This window comes from Ipomoea nil, unplaced genomic scaffold (assembly GCF_001879475.1).
Source record: "Ipomoea nil cultivar Tokyo-kokei standard unplaced genomic scaffold, Asagao_1.1 scaffold1407, whole genome shotgun sequence".
Classification (NCBI taxonomy): domain Eukaryota; kingdom Viridiplantae; phylum Streptophyta; class Magnoliopsida; order Solanales; family Convolvulaceae; genus Ipomoea; species Ipomoea nil.
The window spans coordinates 2,959,583-2,982,016 of record NW_017617835.1 but is presented as its reverse complement, the minus strand read 5'-3'; the positions used below and the strand labels follow the sequence as shown (position 1 = coordinate 2,982,016).

The following is a 22,434-nucleotide window of genomic DNA, read 5'->3' as shown; positions in this document are numbered from 1 at the left end:
TTCAGTCATCCGCGAGCGATAACGTCATAGCCATAGAAGGTAAGGCTTGTGAAGAAGAAGCTAATGATTAAATTAGTTCAATAAAATGGTCTAGGGAGCGCACACAGCACATTTAGCACCTCATTATTTAGCAGTCATGAATAGGAACTAATGGTAGTTTGCCGCCATATGCTTCTCGAAGTTGACTCTCGTCAATGTCTCGAAGAAGGGTGGATTTCATTTTCTTGTTTGGGACAAAAATGATCTTTTTCTTTGTTCTGCTATCAATAAATGGGTAAATGACCTTCCATGCAAGCGGGAGGATCTTCCCGTTGAACAACATGTCTCATGATTCCGATTTTACTACGCTCTACCTCTTCCGTCTCGGTGCAATTTCCGCAACTGCTCTCCACGTCCGAAGCTTCCGAGTCGTGGTCGTTGTAGGGAATCTCATTGGCTTCAGGCGGAGGCGAGCGAAGCCTTGTTCTCCTTCTTCCCTTTCTCCACGGAGGAACCTAATGTACTCGAGAATGTCTTTCACAAGTAGGACGTCATTGTCGATTCCTGCTCCCTTCTTCATCCTCACTCCTTCCAATCAAACAGATTACAAATCCTTCTTTCTTCTTCTTCTCTCTCTATATGTGATGGAGCAGGAAGAAATGAAGATCAGCAAGTTATGGCGTGGAGATTAACTTAAAAATTTAGGATTGACTTGAAAAGAAGGTCCACATCAACTAATAACCTGTGTCATGTCATCATAGTAACCTGGTAACCTATAAAAATTGTTAGATGAAAAATAATTAATGGTTTGTGAATCTAAATGGACCTTATGAAAGTTCAGGGTGCGGCATGAATGATTCAATATAGTTCAGGGTGTGGAATGACACTTTAGCCTTTATTTATTTATTTATTGTTTATACATTTTTATTTAATCATTAAAATAGTTTCACTTAGAATAAGGTCTAATGAAGATTTTGGTAAGTTTTTGTTAGATTTGTTGTCAAATTGCAAAAAAAGAAAAAAATATTTTTTAAAAAATAACAAAGTTGGAGTGGTTGACCACCCGACATGCCTAGAGGGTGTCCACATTGGTGAAAGGCGTTCATCCAATATTTTTTTTTTTTCAAAAATTGTGCAAAATTGAGTATGTGGTAGAAAATCTATATTTCGTCAACCTCTTCTTCCAAATCATTTTTTTCCTTAAAGAACACTTAAAAATCCCCAATTGGAGATGTTATTAAAGGTCAAATGACTTTTTAATAAAAATCTCTACATTTCTATAATTGTTCTTCAAATTTGACAATGCAACAATATAATGATCAATTTGCAATATTTTAGGTACAATTTAACTCAAAATTATTATTGAAGTAGAGTTTTTTTTTTTTTTTTAAGTAATTTTTTTTTGGATTATTGGTAAAAAAAATAAAAACAAAAAACTTAAATCTTTGTGATTTGTAATAATTATATCCAAACTTTTAAAACTTAGTGAAAAAAATTCAAATGTTGTCTTTTTTAGGTCAACTAGTATTTTCACCCGTGCGATGCAAGGAATGGAATTATTGTAATATATTAAGAATATTTAAATTGATATATAATTATTTAAGAGTTAATTTCACCAGAGGTCGTTTATCTAACAATTCCAAATTTAATCCTAGACTATAGTTATTAATTATTACAATCTATTCTATGTTACAACTCTTACGTTAATATTCTTACTATTATTATTAACACTTAATTACTTTTAGATATTATTATTACCACTTATATTATTACTAGCATTTTGTATGCGTGATGCGCGAAAATTCATGCCCAATATTAAAACATTGATAAATACAAATAATTAAAAATTATAATTTGAATTATATATACACAAATAATATATGTATTTTGTACACACACATATATAATTTATCATTCATATAAATTTAGTTAAAATATAATTAAGTATTAAATCAATATATAATGATTTTAATAAAATGATAATTAAAAAATAGAAAAAAGATATGATAGATATAGGTGTATGGTAATAATGATGTGTTATCAATGTTAGAATTAAAAACTAACGGTGTTATAACGGTGTAAGGGTAGTTTTGTCTAATAACATTGGAATGTACAACATTTAAAGTAAAATGTACACATTTATTTGCATACAAAAATATTGACATAAATCAAGGATATAACTTTAATTGAGGCTTATTATGTTTTTAGATTATATTATTATTATTATTATTATTATTATTATTATTATTATTATTATTATTATTAGTTTCTTTTCAAGTACTGTTTGTATATAATGGTCGTGAGGCTCAATAATAATATAACCATAATTAAATATTCTTGTATTGTATTCCGGAGTTAATGCCATTTTTGGTCCTAGACTTATTGAGGCATTGACACTTTTCATCCTGCATAATAAAAATTGCCACTTAGTAGATACTATTATTGGTCGTTGGACAGTTTTGATCCTCCGTCAATGAAGCCGTTTGTTGACCGTGAATTAGAAGGGCTTTTCTGTCTTTTTATGTCTTATTCTTCTAATCTTGTTTAGACCAGCGCTGCTGTGACTCATGTGAAGCGAGATGGCGAGACTTGGCGACTAAGTAGTAACCGTCGGTAGTGAGTAGCAACGAGGTTCTTCTCCGGCGAGTTGTGGGTACGGCAGCGAGCATACGAGGCAGTAACTCCTTCCGGCGACGGACCAGTAAGGCAGATCCGGCGAGGTTGGGGCCTTCACCGGTGGTTTTTGGTTCCGGCGAAGCAGAGAGGGCAGCAGGTCGGCGAACCCTCCTATGGTAAATAGCAGTTGTAGATGGCGTGATGTAGAATTTGCACCTGTAAGTCCTCCCTTCCATATTGACCACAAATATCATTCCCATCTCTCTCTCTCTCTCTCTCTCTCTCTCTCTCTCTCTCTCTCTCTCTCTCCGACTACAACTACTTGGTGCACAACCTCAAAAACTCTGTTATTCTACCTGAAATTCATTGAAGTTTCAAGCTGAAAATGTGGAATCCGCCGCTCCCCAAAAATCGCATTGTCTGAGGTGTTGGAATGGTCGGTGTTGACTTCCTGGCTGCTGTAGCTTCATTCCCCAACCCGGATGATAAAATTCGGAGCACCAGCTTTGAGGTTCAAGGAGGTGGTAACACTGGCAATGCTTTGATAAAATCCAGATGATAAAATTCGTCTTGGTCTTAATCCAAGGATCATATCTAAGGTTGCTGATGACTCGCATGGCGAAAGAATACTTGATGAGCTTGAAAGGGATGGTGTTGATACATCTTTTATGGTGGTGTCCAAAGGAGGAAACTCACCATTCACATATGTCATTGTTGACAACCAAAAAAAAAAAAAACTCGCACGTGCATTTTCACTCTAGGATATCCACCCATGATATATATCTGAGGGTCTACATACCCAAATCAAAATTGTCTTCATCGCTTGGAGTAAATATTATCTACTTAGATGGAAGGCTGCATGAGACTGCTTTGATGGTAGTGCAGGAGGCAAAGAGTAGGAGCATACCTATTATAGTTGATGCAGAAAGGTTAAGGGAGGGGTTGGGTGATATTCCTGACTTTGCTAGTTATGTTGTATGCTCGACAAAATTTTCACAGGCATGGACTAACGCCCTTTCTATTCCAACTGCACTTGTTTCCATTATCTTGAGATTGATGTCAAATGTAAAATTCGTGATTGTTAGTTGGGTGAAGATGGTTTCTTAATGTTAGAAAGGACTGAAGCGGATAACCTCAGTTTGAAGAAATGGATGTAGCAGTGACCAATGGATGGAGAAATACAAGGATTAGAACATAAAAAGACATAAAAACCCTTCTAATTCACGGTCAACAAACGGCGTCATTGACGGAGGATCAAAACTGTCCAACGATCAATAACAGTGGCTACTAAGTGGAAATTTTTATTATGGAGGATGAAAAGTGTCAATGCCCCAATAAGTCTAGGACCAAAAATGACATTAACTCTTGTATTCCGTGAGTCACAATAATTAAATATTGTTCAATTCTATATTCTTCTAGGATTTCTATTACCATAATTAATTATTCCCAAATTTATCATAATTAAATAATTTGACCAATTATAAAGAAATATTATTAAATAATGCACGGGACAATTGTTTAATTAAAAAATTTAAAAATTCATTAATAAAACATAAGGTTCTCATAGTTTTTTCTTAGAAACTCTTTAATAAAGTATTTTTTTTTTTAGAAATTGGTGGGCTAAACCGCCTACGGCAGTTTGCGGTGGATAGATCTCGAAAAAATACGCGATTTCAAAAAAACATTTGTCCAAAACGGACAATGGAGTCATAAGTTATGCCTTGCCGAACTTTTGACACTTTACAACTTAAAATAAAAAATAAAAAATTAAAGGCCGGTTCAGTCAGCTCGGCGGCCGCTGAGGAGGCCGATTCCGGCCTTCCTTGCCGCGGCCAGCGACACGATTTTTGCAACACTGATATATAAAATAGATATAGATTAGAATAGGAATAGTATTACACAATTTTATAATATTACAATAAAATGTTAACCCAGAATTATTGTAGAAATCAATATATTTGATTAGGAAGAGAGATTTTTTAGGAATTGGGCGGGAAGTTAAAATTTCAGGATTTTGTTTTTATATATAGTATAAATAAATTATACCTAGTTATTCAAAATAATTATATTAAAATATTTAATACCTGACAAATTAACGTGTTTTGAGATTTCCTTCTGTTGTTAATTAATCTTCGGTGATTGTCGATTGCAATAGGTTATTACGCAATCGTTATACCCTACCCCACGGCGCACATAGCACTGTGCGTCGCGCGCCTCCCAAAACGACGTCGTTTTGGGATCGTTTTGGGAGGCGCGGTAGGAAGTTGCTGGGATTATGTGTATTTGTTCACACAGTTATGTGTATTTGTTCATACAGTTATGTGTATTGGTTCATACAGTTATGTACATTTTTTATACAATTATGTACATTCTTTTTATACAATTATGTACATCCGAATCAGAAAATTTGTGTGTATTATGTTAATAGTTGATGTGTATTATGTTAAAAGTTTATGTTTATTATGTATTATGTTAGATTATGTGTATTATCTTTTAAAAAGAGTATGTATATTTTGTTATATAATTATGTACATTCATGTATACAATTATGTGTATTCTAGTATAACATTATGTACATTCTTGAACAGCGGGTTTTTTTTTAAAAGAAAAAACTACTGCCATTCACTGGGGCGGAAAATTTCAAAAAAAAAATAATAATAAAACGACGTCGTTTTGCATCTGGGCGCATAATGTAACGCGCGCCGTGGTGTAGGATATAAATTGCCGTTATTACGTAATGATTATCGAGTGTCAAGATAAGAGAGAGAGAGAAAAGAAACTCATAAATTGAGAGTGCATAGAGGAAATGCGGAGGATTCTCATTCATTCCATCGTCAACAAACTTTACATGTACAATATATAAGTGTTTGTTTGTGTTAAGTCTTAAATTTGTTATACGAGAGCCAGGTTCCCAACAAGTCATACTAAGGGGCCGTTTGGTTCACGGAATGTCAGATTACCTTAGTGAATGTTGGATTGCTGGGAATGTTAGATTACTGAGAATGTTAAATTTCTGTGTTTGGTAAAAACTGAGATATATAATATAAACATGTTTGGTTGAAGTATTGTTATTTATGTTATATTGATTATTTTACTTTAATACCCTCAATATATTTTAATGCATTTCAATATTCCAATGCATGTAACCATGCAAAATTTGATATATATATATATATATAATTTTCATTCCTTCATCTGAAAAGTTGACTCGTGGCTTCATACATACAGATTCTTTAATTTCTACAAATTCAAATGTGGCTTCCACAAAGTTGATTTTTCATGTTAAGCAAAGTGAACTTAGCTTGCTTGCTTTAACCGAAAGGTTAATTTTGATTTTTTATTTTTGTTTAACTTTTCGGTAAAAAAAAAACAAAGCAATGTGATGGAAAGTGAAGGGTAAAGTTAGTAAAATGCCAATGGAATCTTCTAATACCTAAGAATTCTAAGAGAATCACATTCCCTTCAAAAGAGAGAAAAAGATGATGTGGAGGGTAAATTTTATTCCATGGGAATGTTGCATAACTCCAACCAAACATAGAAATCTTATATAACCAACCAAATATAACCTTGGTTATCTTAGATAACCCGAACCAAACGCCCCCTTAAAGTTATTGAAATGTTTTTAGAATTGAACAATACAATTATGAAATAAGAGGCTAAGAAGTTAAAAATAATGTTGCAAAAGTTATTTCAATATAAGAAAGTTAATAAAATGTGAATTTTCTATTTTACCCCTTAAATTTTAAATATTTTTTAATTTTTTCGTCAGTTTTAACTGTCAGGGACCAAATGCTCCACTTCACTCATAATCGAGAGACTAAAAATATATACGATCATAATTCAGGGACTGAGTCGTCACTACTATTATAACTCAGGATCAAACTCGTCATTTTCCCTTTAAAAAATCTAACATGATTTGCTTAAATTTTCATACAAATTAAGTAAAAAAATTACCACATAATACTTCAATTTTAAAATTTATACATAATTATAACATGTTTGCATTTTTTTTTTCTTAAATCAATTTTCATTTTATATGTACTGTATTTGTTTTCAGGAATGCGGGAACAGTGGAACACTGTCGGACTGTATAAGAAGTTGAAAAAGGAGGGAAAACAAGGCTGAATAAACCCCCAAAAAGCCCTAGCACCATCCCTACTCCAACCTCCATTTTTCACAGAACTATAATGGCCAGGGTGCTTCGGAATCTTTCTTCTTTCAGGCGTTCTCTGTTTACCCAGACACAGGTCAGCTTTTCTCCATTTCAGATTTTTTCTTTTCGTTTTTTGTTTGGCGGGGTTGGTTGGGGGGGGGGGGGAGCGGGGTTACGGAGAGTTTCGGAGTTCTATGGATTGGACCTTAATACTCTTCATATTGCTTTGTCTATTGTGTGAAAAAGTTGTTTTGCTTGTTCTGCAGGATCTTAGGACTGATGTTGTTGGGGCATATACTCAGCTGTGCTACTTTTCTTCTAAAGGTGTGTTTGATATCCAATAGTTACTCTGATACTGATTAGGCCATGTAAACCTATCACATTTTAATGTATTTGTACTTACATTTGGTCTAGTTTAGTTTTAATTACATCTTATATTCTTAATTTTTTTATTAGTATCTTTGAATTTACCTAGATGTCTATGTAAATTAAATAAGAATTTTGCATTATAAATTTATGCACATGCTATGTAGGAGGATATAGTACTGCACTACTGCAAACTCTTCTCTGCATAGAAATGATGTTTGCTAGTATGAGATATGCAGATATATACCTGCATATTTTATCCTTATAATGGTGTTGTATTTTGATGACAAAACCAGTGTGCTATGGAATGGAAATTGCAGTTATTTTTTTAAAGACTGTTAATAAGCTGACAGCTGCACGTCTGTGTTATTTTCAGGTAAAAGGAAATCAAAGTCAGATGAGAGTGATTCGGGTGATGAGAATTTGTCAAAGAAAGACTTGGCTCTCAAACTAGCTCTGGATCAGATCACTAAATCATTTGGAAAGGGATCCATCATGTGGCTGGGTCGTTCTGTCTCCCCTAAACAAGTTCCGGTGCTGTCTACAGGATCTTTTTCGTTGGATATTGCATTGGGGGTTGGTGGACTTCCAAAGGTTGGTATTGTTAGACCTTTTGCTTTTGCTGCTATATTTTTATTTTATTTATTTCTTTATTTTTTGCGGGTAAATTAAAGAATCTGGTAATACGAAATGGAAATATATTCTTCTTTGTGCATGCACTGCCAAACAATTGGAAGATTCTGCATTGTAGTTGTTTTAGTTTTACCATCACTACTCAATGGTCTGTCTGTTAGTAGTTTTCTGCGTGGAACATATCTAAACACTGTGTGAAAAGGCACATATAGCTGCCAAAAAGATTATACTGTTGTTGTATGTGTTGCTTTATATATTCCATGTTGATAGTGTATAACTTTTCAGTTTTGCACAGGGACGTGTAATAGAGATATATGGCCCTGAGGCTTCTGGGAAAACAACACTTGCTTTGCATATAATCGCCGAGGCACAACAACAAGGAGGTTACAATCTTATGCCTAACTGGTTAACTGCGATGCCTTTTCTTTTACCCCTGAAGAATATTATAACTAGTATAGATAGAAGAAATTAAGAAGCAAATGCTCTTTAGGAACGCCTTTCCGGTTATACACTTTGTGGTAGCTTTGAATTTACAAATTTAACCAAGCTTAGGTATGTTGAAGCTGTGAGAGTGTGAGGACGATCTCCCAAACTTTTGGATACTCTTATAGTTTCTTAAACAAATTAGATAGATTCTTAAAATTAACACCCCTAAAATAGTCAATATATTCGTCAATAAAAATGACATAGGAAAAAATTATTGACAAGAGATAAAATCATTAAATGATATTGAACAAAATTTTAGAGATTTCCAAGTTAAAGTAAGTAAAAAAAAAAAAAAAAAAACCTTTTCACATGAAGTAAGTTTCCACTATTGCAAAATTTCAGAAGGGCTTGATATTTCTCATAGAAACTAGAAGGTTCTATACAATGTTCAGTGATTAGAATGTAGAAGTGATGTTTTTTTCTTTAATTTTCTTTTTTTCTTTTTAAACCGAACTCAAGTAATGTCTGTTGAAGCTAAATAATGTAGCATAACCTGGATCAATGGAGGGAGATTCAATCTGTTGGTTATAGATTTTAAACAATGTTTCTTATTTTTGTCAAGAAAAAGTCCCAATAGATTGGGATTGTTCTATTTTGAAGGTTGTGAGACCTGATTATTGATGTTTTGTAGGTTATTGCTGCTTTGTGGATGCTGAGCATGCTCTAGATCCAGCATTGGCTACAACTATTGGGGTGAACACTGAAAATTTACTTATTTCTCAGCCAGATTGTGGTGAACAAGCTCTTAGCCTTGTGGATACTCTAGTCAGGAGTGGCTCAATCGATGTTGTTGTTGTAGACAGTGTAAGATCGCAGAGCTAATTATCACGGTTCATTGTAGTAGAGCCACCGGTATGTATTTGTAATGGGCTTTGATTGGCAGGTAGCCGCTCTTGTCCCAAAAGGTGAACTTGAAGGTGAAATGGGAGATGCACACATGGCAATGCAGGCTAGATTAATGAGTCAAGCACTGCGCAAGTTGAGCCATTCTTTATCTTTTGCACAGACTACTCTGATCTTTATAAATCAGGTATGAGTATGTTGAACTCTTCATATGCTCTTAACCATGTAATAGGTCTCCTGCTTCTTCCCCTTTGCCTCTAATTTTTGTGTGTAACTAATGCAAGATTTATCTTAAAGGAATAAGGTTCAAATTGGCCACTGAACGTAACCTGAAAATGCAATTAGGCCACTGAACGAACAAAAAGTGCAATTAGGCCACTGAACACTTCAAAAACGTGCAATTAGGCCACTGAACTCTCCAAACGTATGCAATTTCACCGGATAGCAGGTTACCATCAATTTTAGCAGGTTACCTGCTTACGTGGCAGCTGAGTTGACATTTTTAATAATTTTTAATAATAAATTTTATAAAAAATTGAAAAAAAAAATTAAATAAAAAATAAAATAAAGTCGTTTTTATTTTTTAAATTTTTTTTTAAATAAAAATTTATTATTAAAATTTATTAAAAATGATTTAAAATTTATTAAAAATGCCAACTCAGCTGCCACGTAAGCAGATAACCTGCTAAAATTGAGGGTAACCTGCTATCAGGTGAAATTGCACATTTTTGGAGTGTTCAGTGGCCTAATTGCATTTTCAGGTTACGTTCAGTGGCCAATTTGAACCTTATTCCTATCTTAAATTGCCGATACATTTTCCCCTATATGAAGAACACTTAGAAATGTTAATTACACAACATTGTTGTTAGTATTATATTATATGGTTGTAATATGTGTGGTGTTTAGAATAGATAGACTACTAGTCAGATTAGTTAGAGGGTTGTTATTAGATATACTCTGTAATCCTATTGTTGTGTTAATGATCAACAACTTTCTCTAATCTGGTATCAGAAGTCAGGTTATCGGAAAAATTCTCTCACCCTCACCACCACCGAAAATCAACCCCCTCTCACCGCTATGTCTACAATCCCTATCTAACTTTGTAATATTGCATAAACCTTGTATGGTTTTTAAACTCAACTGTTTGTATGGTTTCATTGCTTTTGCTATACCCATAATTTTTGTTTAGCACTTTTACATCATAACATTTTGGTCAAACAGCAAGTTGAACTTGTTTCAAATATAGAAGTTATTTCTTTACTGAATAAAAAGAATATGATCTTGCCATGGAGATAAATTGGTATTGGATCAAAAATAAACTTACAAACAGAATTGACTCCTTAGAATAGATGGGCTTCAAAGTACACTCTCCGTGCTTGTTGGTTTTATGTACTGTACTCATGGGCATGTAATTTCACTACACGATAACTTCTAAGATGTTAGAAGAAGAGCAGATAAGAGTTATCCGTATAACCTGTAGAGAAGTGGATACATTGGGGAAAGTGGGACTACTTAAGGATCATGGAGTTAATTGGGGTGTTATTACAACATGATCACAGAAGTGGAGCGAGGTCATGGATAGGGTGATGGGGGATTGATAAATATTACAAAACAATGGTAAATAAGTTGAAGTCTTCTGGTAAATTAATAACAAGAGAGTTGGCAAATTGCATTTCTGGCTTTATGTTCCAATATAAAAAGTTCTCATTTTGATCAGAAATTAATATTGATCTCATATTCCCATTACAAAAACTTTGCTGACAAATTGCATCTTAGTTCAGGTGAGAGCAAAGCTATCTACTTTTGGAGGGTTTGGAGGACCTCAAGAAGTTACTTGTGGTGGAAACGCATTAAAGTTTTACGCTTCTGTGCGTCTAAATGTCAGGAGAGTTGGGCAGGTCAAGAAGGGGGAAGAGGTATATATTTTAATGGGAAAATGGTTATGAGTTTTGTTTATTTGCATTTTACTTCAGTATATTCACTTGCCAAAGCTTATTCTTCCGAAAGCCATTTGAATATGCCATCTGCTTTACAGATAATAGGAAACCAAGTTGTTGTGAAAATCGTAAAGAACAAGCTCGCCCCTCCATTTAGAACTGCAGAGTTTCTGCTTGAGTTTGGCAAAGGAATATGTCGTGTATCTGAGCTTATAGAGTTAGGACTGAAACACAAATTCATTACAAAGACAGGGGGTGCGTTTTACAGCATGAATAACCAGAGCTTTCGTGGCAAGGAAGCAATAAAAACATATTTAGCTGACAACATTAGTGTAAGAGAAGATCTTGAAAAAAAACTCCGGGAGAAACTTTTTGTTGATCGAGAAAAGGAGGCTGTCCCAGAAGCTGTAGATGGGGACGACCCCATTGAAGAGGTTATATCATCTGACGCGACTGATGATGAAATTACAACTGCACTTGAGGCATAAAAGTTGGCGGCTGAACAGATTTTCTTCTTAGTGGAGGCCCTCCAGGCTCCAATTTTGTGTCAAATGTGCAATTAGCTTGTGGTCAATGGTTGCGTGCTGATAGTCAATTCATGTTGCGTGTTGCAGCATTATTGGAATTGTTTTGAAGTATCCAAACCACGGTCTTCTATTTAGGTTAAACATATATGTATTCTGTGGCACGTAGTTGGTCTAAATTTTGAATCACAAGGGATAGGGTAAAGCCATTTTTCAACTTTGTTGAATAACTCCATTGCTACCGTACAATTTCTGTCTGTATCAGACATAACCTGTCCTGTATATATCAGTGACAACATTTCTGAGATTTATCTCACCTAATCTTTTCAGTAATTTTTCATTTGCAATTCGCAAATTCTGGATGATCACATGAGATATAGTGACAGTAAGCTATTCACTTTGACATTAATTTTCTAGATTTCAAAGATCTGAGCTGTCTGCAGTGTTACATGTGATTTAAGGTTCTTTCAAAATCCTATGTTTTATTCTATTGCTACCTCTTTAGTTTAACATTGCTCTGCAGGGGTATCAAGAAAGCATAATGATACATCACGCCTTTGACCTTTCAGGTTTGCACCAGGTATGATCAACCCTTTTTTTTTTTTTTGGTGCATAATTCTTTATATTAAAAACCATAAATCCCAACTAAGTTGGTCAGACAGTTGGCTTAGTAACCACAAGGTTCTAAGTTTGACTCCCAGTGAGCAGCCTATTGACCTTCTTGGTTTGAGCCGGTCAGCTATGGCAACCTAGGTTGGTTGACCTCCTTGTGGTCCTTTGCTGGCTAGGGTCACAAGGCGGAATGTTCTCAATGCACACCCTCGGGTAGTAGCTGTGGGTCACTAAAAAAAAAAAAAAAACCATACTCAATACTTTTTCAATAGGTCACTTCTAAGTAAATTTCTTTTCTTTTGTTTATCCTTTTTCAATGTTTTTTAGTTTGACCAGTTGCATACTTGCATCATTGAGTACTTTTCTATAAACTTTTGACATTTCAATTGTTTTCTATTGTAATCCTATTGACCATGCAATTTTAAAAATTCAACCACTTCACCATAGTTGGTCTTGGTCAATGCTAAGATTTTGTCATGTGTTCAAATTGTTTCTTTAATTTCTTTAGGTGTGATGTAATGTAAAGATTCTGTGTATCATTCAGACAATATTTCATATTTCTGTTGCTATCATTCTTTGGAAATTTTTACTGGGAAATGATTTTTTCCAATCTTTATCATAATGTGCTGTAGTTATTAGTTGGATCCTTCCTAACCTGTTTCCTCCAAGATAACCATTCACTCTTTGTGGCCTTGGTGATGGACAACTACCTGTGTGAAATATGGACTAATGTTTAGATTTGTGTATTTGTTTGGAAAAATGACGTATTTGAATTGGCCCCTAAGTTATATATTAGGTATAGATTCAGTCCCTCATTTATTATCGTGTCTATTTTTTATTATTTTTTTTAATTTTTGGTGACGATAGAAACTTGCACCCACTACATGAGGGTGTGCACTGAGTAAACCTTAGATTTGATTTCCTCTTATTCTCCTTAGATTAATCAACTTTCGCGTGTTGTAGTGAGTTTATTTGACAAATTAAAATGTGAACTTTAAAAAGGATTCTACCTTTGTTTACCATTGAGATGGAGTTCGAAGTTTGTGAAATAAACTCACTATACTTGGGTATAACTTAGGGCCAGAATATGCTATTTTTCCTTTTTATTTTGTATATGTTGAGGAAAGGATAGGATGGTGATATTTGAACACAAGTCTATTAGTCAGAAAAGAACATAATTTTGCTGTTAAATTATACTTTGAACTCCATTAATGTTTAGATAGCAATGTGAATATCAATCATGTTTTATTGTGTGTAAAAGATACATTAATCCTTGGATGGACATGAGCTTTAATGTTTCCATATGAACAGAATTTGTGGTCTGTATGGTGCAAACAAGTACATAACAATCGAAGATACCCTGTGGTGAACTGTATAAGATAGGGATTGATCATTTGATCTTGACCTCCTATTGAAGAGATATTAATGTTGTTAATTAAGTTTTTATGGTAAAAAATTATTGGTGTTGCTAAAACATATGAATATTACCAAGCTTCTTGGAAACATCCTAGTTTCTTTTCCATGTTGGTAATTAAATTTCCAAAAATTTATGTCATCTCAATGCTGCCTTGAACAAGAAAACAGAAGTTAGGGATTGTGACTCCTTTGTGTTATCGTGAAGACGTGAACAACAGGGAAATGAGCATACTATGTTTTGTCGTGTGAATTAATCAATGAGAAATAATAAATTGTTTTATAGTGACAAGTTCAGACTTTTCTGCAATAGTTATTGTGTGGACCGTGGTCCACACAGCTGCTGTCTGTTGGAGTGCTACTGAGTTGGAGTAGTACGTTGGTGGACCGAGATAATGTAACTGGGCAAGGAGCGTGATGTGGGTTGGCGCAAGGTGCAACGAAGACTTTGGTGGAGTTGTAAGACACAAATTATGTCATAGACTATGATTCACCGTGCGCATTGTAGACCTTGTAAATACATAATCTGGACAATAGTCTATAATGCTTATGGTGGACCCTAGTTTATAATATAACAATTGGTGGTAAGAAGCATTTTCCTAGTTAGGACTTCTCTAAACATGAATTAAGTCTGCAACTATTTTTTTGGCACCCGCATAGATTTCACATAGGCACTAGGCGCTGCCCGGACACTTGACTAGTGCCTAACGCCTACTGCAACCATGGTTGGAGTAGTGCGTTGGTGCACCAAGATGATGAAGCTGGGCTAACACCGTGATGTGGGTTGGCATAGGGTGCAACAGAGATGTGGTGGAACTGTAAGAAGCATTTTCCTTATTGGATTGGAGGATAGTGCTTAAATTATAAGGACCTACTCAGAATGAGAATAAAATTAAAGTTGCATGTGACGTATGTTTCTTTTTTAGACACATTATTTTCTGCCACAAGGCCGCCCACGATGCTACCTCGACGGGGGATACTGGGCGCAGATTGGCGACGCGACATACGGTGCAGTGCTTTTACATTCGGATGGCTCGTTCAAAGCGGCAATGAACAGCAAACTCCCGGGTTGTTTCTCACCCCTTATGGCAGAGGCACTTGCATGCAAAGAGGCTTTATCTTGGCTCAAGGAGCGAAATGAATTGGATGTGGATCTCTTGACAGATTGCTCAGAACTCCGAAACTACTTACTTTCCAGTCCTACGACCATCCTGTCCTACGTAGGGATGGTGGTGGATCAATGCCGGGCAACTATAGCTCTTTTTTCTCATTGCTCATTGAATGTTATTTCTAGATTAGTTAATTTACATGCTCAAACCTTAGCTATGGTAACTTTTGATCAGGAACACTCTATGTATTGGGACTCTGTCCCTCCTGACTTTATATCTTCTTTCCTTCATTAATATATGCCAATGCTTTTGACTTTCAAAAAAAATATATCTAATTTTCTCATAACAATAACACTTTTTCTCTCATTCATTAAGGTATTGATGTTTAACTCTTATACTTCGATTTAGTTCTTAATTTAATCATTAAATCAAAAAATCCAAATATGTTAGTGAAACATGAAAAAAGTAATAAACTATTTCCAACCCACTAAGTGGTGTTTGGAAATCATGTAAAATGTCTCATTCTTGGGGTGCTTCGCACTCATTTCCTCTGGCCATTGTGGCATCAAAGCCACATGAATTAATTATACTTTTTTCCTTTTTTGACTATATCAATCATTAATCGTCTATTTTTTAAATTAATCAAATTTAGTAAAAAAATATATAATTATAATCGAGGACCACAATGGTATTATGTCACATTAATATTCTAAACTCTAATGTCATTTCAAAGTCATGTTTTTTCCACAAAATTTCCGCACGCCGCTCCAACTATAAATACATCATACTTTAGTTCTTTTGTGGTCAGCATTTCATAATAAATGATAGGGAAAGTAAAAAAGTTAACATATAACCTCTTTTGAGTTTAGATTATCATATAACCTCAATCACGTGAAACTTCACTACTTCATTTTTTTTCCCCGTTTCTTTTTAATGTTTTAACAATCCAATTGTTTATTACTATGTTTTCCTTTTATGGTTAAAGTATCACCATATTACATTAAAAAAATGATACAATTAAGGTCATCACTACCACATAAATCATAACATGATTTTTACATGTCTACTCAAACATTATAGTTCACATTAAAATTTGAACTATTATTCCATCTATCTATTCCATAACAAAAACTACTCCTATTGAGGTTGTTCTGGTACAGGTTGGTACATTCACACCTGACATGTCTTTTTTTTTTTTTTTTTTTTTTTTTTTGAGAACAAACAGAGATATATTAAGTCACTAAATAGAACATTACAAAGAAACGACGGAGGGGATAACAACCACTCCGTGCGTTCAGACATAGAAACGGACTTCCTTGCAAGGAACCTGACATGTCTTGATGGTCCAATTTTTGGGAGCATAATAGGCGGATGATTAATTTTAAAGAATAAGAGACGAATGGTTTTGAATGTGATTGAGTGATACATTGGGATAATAATACTAGTCAAAACCGTCGTCTCTACCATCTTTGAATTCCTCCAATGGTCAATAAAAACTATAAAAGAGGGGGGAAATTAAATATCATCTCCCAATTAAAAGTAGGGTAAAAGAAATTAAAGTATTAAATTAATTGCTGGAATTAAGTGATAGTCGTGTAAAATGTTTCCACACAAAACTAAAGCCTAATTTTTTTAAAAAATAAATTTACAATAAAATAGTTGACTATTATCAAATATATGATTATAAAGAAGTGGTGAGATTTTTGTAAATAGTAAAATTAAAATTGTTGTTTTATTTATATCTTTTTTTTGGGTGATTGAAGAAAACCTTCTTTCTCCCAAGGAAGGTTTTCTTCATCACCCAAAAAAATTTGCATTGTGCCAACCCGTTGGTATGCTGAGTAAGAAACTCGGCTATTATAAATTTAAAAAGGTGATAATAATTTGTAATTAATTAAATTATAATTTTATTACTGAAATGATATTCCACTATTCCATTTTACTTGTTCTGTTTATCATTTATTCTGTTTATTATTTATTGGTCAAAGCAACTATCTTTTCTATTGTTTATTTTTTTTTAATAATTTTTAATTATTTTTAAATTTAATTTTTTTGTGTGTTTAATAGTAATTTTAATTTAGTTTCAAAATATATAAATTTTATACACTAATATTAAATTTAATATTATAAAAAATTGAATTAAAAAATAATTTCAGTAAAGTCTCGTTAATCAGACTAGACAAATAAAATGGGATGGAGAGAGTACTATTTTTAATGGTTGAAATTTTTATTACTCCGTATTTATTGGCAATGTAAACTTCCTCTAATTATAAATAGATTGTTTAGGATAGTGACATAGGTAAGGTAATTGAGTTAGGTTAAGTGAACGACTACCCAATTTGTCGTCATTCAGGGTAAGAAAGTGACTATAAAACCAAAAAAGTGATAACATTTGTATGAAAATAAAAATATTGGTCGATTAATAAAAAGGATACTTTTCTTTTTGTTTTTAGTGGTTGATTTCCTTATTATTCCACAATGTAAACTTTTTGAAATTAATTATTAATAGACTATTTACGATAAGCTCCCATCGCTTGATAGCTACTTTGGTTAGGTGGACAAGAGTTTGAACATTAAAAAAAAATGATTAAAAAAAAAAGAAGTAAAATAAAATAAAAGTAGTTTGATTTTATTGACATTAGACCATCTTTCCAAATGCATTTTTGTAGGGTTATTTATTTATTTATTTTGGGTGACGAGAGAAAATCATAGTTATTAGTCAGGGTCCTAATTTTTATTGGAACAGTCCTGGTTATTACTTGAGAGTGCACATTAAGTAAACTTTATTCTTGTGCAATAACTTACAGATTACAAAGAAAAAAGTAATCGTACTAGGAAAATTTTGTGTCACGGCAACATGCAATGATATATATGCTCTTTCACTTTGATAGTTTGATCCATAAATTTGCACTGTTTGGTCAACAACGGCGACATACAATTCTTGGATCACATTGCCCAGACCAATCTCTTTTTGTTAGTCATTGGTTTAGAAAATTAATATGAAAAAAGTTGATTTAAAGAATGGTAGAGTATGGAACATGATTTTGTATGATTGATTGATGATAAGTCGATTAATTTATAAATATGTAATGAACAAATGAAATTACAAGTTGCATATGATGATGGCATATAATTAAAATTGCATTTTTGGTCATCTAGTTATACTCGTAGTACAAACTTAGTCTCTGAGTTATATGCGTGACCATCTTTAATTCTTAAGTTATGCATGGAGTTGTAATTTTAGTCCTTGAAGCCGTTGAAGGACCAAATCAACCGCTTTATTAAGTGACAAATTGGTGTTAAAAACAACTCTTGATGGACTAAAATTGTCACTTTATGCATAAGTACAATTATGGGTTAAAGATAATCACGTATATAACTCAGGAACTAAGTTTGAAAAAGTCGATCCGATGTGGGTTAAAAATTGAGATACATGAAAAAAATATAAAGTAAGTCGGGTGATGGATATAGCCCTCCCCTATCTGGAACACGCTTCACGCCCCCCAACCCACCCACCATTTAATGAATCACATTCATAGTAGATTGAAACTTTTTTTTTTTTTTTAATTTTTATCAAAGCACACTTTTAAGAAAATTTGACTATCAAACAAAGTAACAAACCTTTAATATAACTATTAAATTTCAATTTTTGTTTTTTTTTTAAAAAAAAAAAAAAATCAAAATACAAAAAATAATAGTCTCTTTTTTTTTTAATAAATTTTTTTAATTAAAGCGTAACTGGTTACGAGATACTTAAATGATTAAGTAATAAGTCTAAAACAAGTGAAATATGTATTAAAATGAGTACCTATTTTTTGAACTTTCTCTACCAAAATTGTGCTAAATCTAAAGTTATACAATGATGATGATTTCTATGTGGTCATTAGATTAACAAAATTGAGCCTATGATAGTTTGAAAAGTGTTGGGCAGTGGATTAGGCCAGCTTTCCCTATGCCAAGTCACCAACAACCCTTCTCACTGCTTCCAGGAAATCCGATTCATTCAATTCACCTCCCTGGAGAAGAAAAAAAAAAACAAATTCAACAAATTAATAATACATATCTATTGTAAATCAAATAATCATTATTTATTATCCTATTTTTGTATTCTTAGTGCCACCCGGCCTTATTATTATTATTATTATTATTATTATTATTATTATTATTATATACAAAAAGGAAAAGTTCTTAATATTTACATTTGTATTGGAATATAATTATGTTATTGGTCAAATCTAGATTAGTCTCACAATGATGAAAATATTGAATGTAGTATAAAAAAAAATATTTTTTACAAGACACATTATTATTAACACATAAAAACTTAGTTTATTTACCTTTATGAAGTTCTAGAAAATTTGTATGTAGTCATCTCACATGAGATATATTTCAAATAAATAATAAATTAGTATCATATTTTCGTTGAAAAGTATTACTTGTTCATAGAAGAATATTAGTAAAAAATGTAACATATTTTGGTGAAAAATAATAACTTTCCAGGCTGGTATAATTAACGGGTAAAGTGCTGGCCACATTGATTTTTCATACGAAAACGGGATCAAATTTTCCATCTCTCTTAAGAGACGAGAGTGCGCGGTCATTCAGACGAACCAAACTGATTATATTATGTTATTGTTAAAAACAATTATGTATTTGACATTTTTTTCCATGAGATAATTTCTAATTTTTACTCCCCCACCCCCCAAAAAATAATAATAATAACATTTGAAAGTAAATAAAAAAACATTATAATTTATACATACCTGAATTAGGAGTCTCAAGATTATACGATGAACAGAAGTGGATCTGGTGTTAGCTTCAACAGAGATCAATCCTACATTCTCAACCTGTTTCAAGAACTCCAGCAATCTCATTACCAATTCTAAGATCCCATTCTCTCCCCTCACCCTCACCTGCAAATCCACCACTCTGTTATCCTCCGACGTCGACTCGCCGGCCTCGGTTATCCGGACGTCCACCCTTCCGCCGCCGCAGAAGGAGGACGACGCCTCCTCCTCCTCCTCCTCCGCTTTCGCCCCCTTCCCCGCCACCTCTGCTTCCAAGATTTGGTTTTTTCTGCTCAGCTCTTCCACTTTAGCCTTAAGAGCAGATAACTGCTCTGTCGTCATGCTAAGAACTGACGCTTTATCTTTCTGCAAAACAAAAAAAGACAGTTAAATGTCGCTGGATTATGAATTCGTTTAAGGTTTCTGAAAAGCCGAGACCAGCATCCTGTCATTAAAATTGAAGCTATGTACTCCCATCTCCAGCAACACGTGACTATCGAATCCATGAACTTTGTTCTGACTCTGATACTAAATTGAAGCATGTGCTCCATCTCAATTAAAAACTTAAGCTTATAATTGGATTGCACATTAATGGTTATATGCTCAACAATTAAAACGGATATTTGTGATTACCTTAGTTCCAGGAGGGAGGAGTGATCTGAGGTGTTGGAAGCTTTCATTGAGCTTTTCGCGTCGTTTTCGCTCAGAAATCATATGATGAACTTGCGTGATGGTGGGGCGAGTGGTGCGGGCGAGTTCCTGGCGTTTGATCAAGTTGAGGTTTCTGAAAAACTCGAATGATCTTTTCAGTACGGTTTGTTTCTTCATTATTATCGCCCTGCCGCCACCCACCGGCTGAGCCGCCGCCGCCGCCATGTTATACCTTCTGAAAGCTGTGAACTTCTGGAAACTTCCTTGGGGGTGAAGAGAAGAAGAAGGAGGAGGAGAAGAAGAAGAAATGACAGCTAAATAAGCTCTGGTTATGGCGGCATCTTCACACTGCATTGACGGGAAATCAATGGCGGCGCCTCTGATATGCCTCATACTTCCTCCTGCCGCAGGTGATGTCACTACAGGAAGCATCCCCCTCTGGTCGGAAAACACCTCTCTCAGCGGCGGCTCCGCCGCGTACGGAGTGGCGGCAGCTGCTACACCGAACAGAAGGGATTCCGGGCTGTCTATGGAGAGTGATTTTAGTGATGATGAAGAAGAAGATGGGCGATTCGGGTCGGGTTGAAGTTGAGGACTTGAAAGGCCCATTGCTGGGCCTGGGAGTGCTGCTTGTCTGAAGAAATCTTCTGGGAATATATTCTTCATCTCCATCTCCATGTTAGCCTAATCCAAAATTTGATTTAGAGAGAGTTGAGAGTTGAAACACTCAAATAAATATATAGAATTGGGATTATAAAATTAAATTATATATTTATGTTGTTAATTATGTTTGTTAAGGATGTCTAACAACCAATAATGTTGTCTTACCTGTGGGACAGAAGATAACCCAAGCTCAATCTCTCCTGTGCCACATCCCATAAAAATAGCTGTCTAAAAATCAAAACAAACAAAATCAGATTTTTTAATAAGCAAAAAATCCCACACTCTAGTCTAACAGGATTGAAAAAATCAGATTTTTTTTAAAAAAAAATAAGGAAAGATGAATGAATATAAGATTCTTGAAATGCATGAATCTGCAACAGACCTTTATTCCTGCTTCCTGCATCACCCACAGAAAAAACAAAACATTTGATCATCATCATCATCATCATGGTAATTGAAATTGAAACAGAAAACTGCAGATTTTTGTTTTTTGGTCTAAAAAAGTTGCAGAAAAAATCTCAGAACTTGAATTACCCTGTAGAACTGCTTCTGCACTTCATTGGAAGCAAGTCTTTCAAGATCTGGGAACAGCAGCTCCATGTAAGGGAGATTGTTCTTGAATGCATATCCCGGAATGCGCCTAAAACCCGAACAAACAAACAAACAAACAAACTTCAGCTCAAAACAAAACTACCATTCAATTCATCTGCAAATATATTTGTGTGCCCAACTAACCCTTCATGGAATAGAAGTGGTGATGAGTGTCTATACTCCTCGAAAAGCCGCCTGGCTACGCTGTTTTCACCACTGAACAGCCCATCCACAGACACCAAATAGCTGCTGTCATGACAACAACATTTGAAACCTAAGCAATCAATGTATGTAATATATATAATGCCACACACAAATAAACAGATCAGATGGTTTAATGTAGTCTTTGATGAAGAAGCCATACTTTGATGGGTGGGGAAAATAGGACCAGAGGCAAATGTAAGTGCACCCAAAGCTCTGCATTATCCGATGAAAAAGAAAAGCAATTCTGTCACCTTCTTCAAGGAGGAAGATGGAGTCCATGTTTTCTCCAGCTCCTTCTGCTAAGCATAATGCATGGTAGCTTTCTGGAAGCTTTAGACCAGATAATATATGTATATAACTATATATATAACAATCAACTTCTCCTAATATTCATATATACTTTACCAAGTTGTAGCCTTTTTCTGGTGCCACATGTGAACATGATCTTTATCAAGAATGGAGACATATTTATGTATGTATATATGTGATGGAAGAAATTAAAGAAGAATATTAGAATTGTATTGAACTACAAAGTAGCATAAAGACTTGGTTCAATTCTTTAATTTGATAAGCTAGGCTGGGAAAGGTACCCTTTTAGGGTTGGTGGTTTGGTTACATTTGGGGCAAAGGATTTGAAAAGTATGAGATTTGGAGGGAGGGAGGGGGTAAAAAAAAAAAAAAAACATCCCACACAGAGAGAAATAATAGAGGTTTTTGAAGAAAAGTAGTGAAGGGTAGAAAAGTGCAATTTTTCAAATTTTAGGGGAAAAAAGTTAGAAGTTTGAAATAAAGAGGGGAGATGGTCACAATATTTAGTAGGAGTAATATTACCCTAAGCCCCTAACTCTCACTTTTTATTCTATTTCT

General features: G+C 34.1%; 2 protein-coding genes across 6 annotated transcripts; one reads left to right on the top strand and one right to left on the bottom strand.

Annotated features, from left to right (window-relative positions):
- Positions 1-6,676: 6,676 nt before the first annotated feature.
- Positions 6,677-13,786, top strand: LOC109186145 (DNA repair protein recA homolog 3, mitochondrial-like). Of its 4 annotated transcripts, XR_002055088.1 has the most exons (10): positions 6,677-6,842; positions 7,015-7,072; positions 7,491-7,708; positions 8,043-8,130; positions 8,865-9,037; positions 9,114-9,263; positions 10,858-10,992; positions 11,112-11,737; positions 12,061-12,117; positions 13,461-13,786. XR_002055088.1 is itself a non-coding variant. In XM_019336069.1 (8 exons), exons 1-8 carry the CDS (start codon positions 6,783-6,785, stop codon positions 11,499-11,501), a joined length of 1,269 nt encoding a protein of 422 aa, XP_019191614.1. In that variant the 5' UTR covers positions 6,677-6,782; the 3' UTR covers positions 11,502-11,848. The 4 variants fall into 4 exon arrangements, 2 of the variants coding, with proteins under 2 accessions (XP_019191614.1, XP_019191613.1); XR_002055087.1 differs by lacking the exons at positions 12,061-12,117; positions 13,461-13,786 and adding an exon at positions 11,868-11,966; XM_019336069.1 differs by lacking the exons at positions 12,061-12,117; positions 13,461-13,786 and having other exon boundaries at positions 9,117-9,263; positions 11,112-11,848.
- A 4,648-nt stretch (positions 13,787-18,434) lies between these two features.
- On the bottom strand, positions 18,435-22,225 carry LOC109186166 (putative transcription factor bHLH041). Of its 2 annotated transcripts, none has more exons than XM_019336088.1 (8): positions 21,728-22,225; positions 21,508-21,612; positions 21,307-21,412; positions 21,155-21,169; positions 20,938-21,000; positions 20,092-20,793; positions 19,435-19,824; positions 18,435-18,687 (listed from the first exon to the last, which is right to left on the bottom strand). In XM_019336088.1, the coding sequence occupies exons 1-8, from the start codon at positions 21,844-21,846 to the stop codon at positions 18,622-18,624; spliced, it is 1,566 nt and encodes a 521-aa protein (XP_019191633.1). In that variant the 5' UTR covers positions 21,847-22,225; the 3' UTR covers positions 18,435-18,621. The 2 variants fall into 2 exon arrangements, with proteins under 2 accessions (XP_019191633.1, XP_019191634.1); XM_019336089.1 differs by having other exon boundaries at positions 21,508-21,609.
- Positions 22,226-22,434: the final 209 nt, after the last annotated feature.

Excerpts from the sequence above, each read along its gene's own strand:
- LOC109186145 (XM_019336068.1), top strand. The coding sequence starts at position 6,783 with ATGGCCAGGGTGCTTCGGAATCTTTCTTCTTTCAGGCGTTCTCTGTTT. Across the intron at positions 9,038-9,113 it reads ATGTTGTTGTTGTAGACAGT|CAGGTAGCCGCTCTTGTCCC; the intron begins GTAAGATCGCAG and ends GGCTTTGATTGG. Across the intron at positions 10,993-11,111 it reads AGGTCAAGAAGGGGGAAGAG|ATAATAGGAAACCAAGTTGT; the intron begins GTATATATTTTA and ends TCTGCTTTACAG.
- LOC109186166 (XM_019336088.1), bottom strand. The coding sequence starts at position 21,846 with ATGGACTCCATCTTCCTCCTTGAAGAAGGTGACAGAATTGCTTTTCTT. Across the intron at positions 20,794-20,937 it reads GGTTATCTTCTGTCCCACAG|GCTAACATGGAGATGGAGAT; the intron begins GTAAGACAACAT and ends ATTTTGGATTAG. Across the intron at positions 19,825-20,091 it reads TCCTCCCTCCTGGAACTAAG|AAAGATAAAGCGTCAGTTCT; the intron begins GTAATCACAAAT and ends TTTGTTTTGCAG.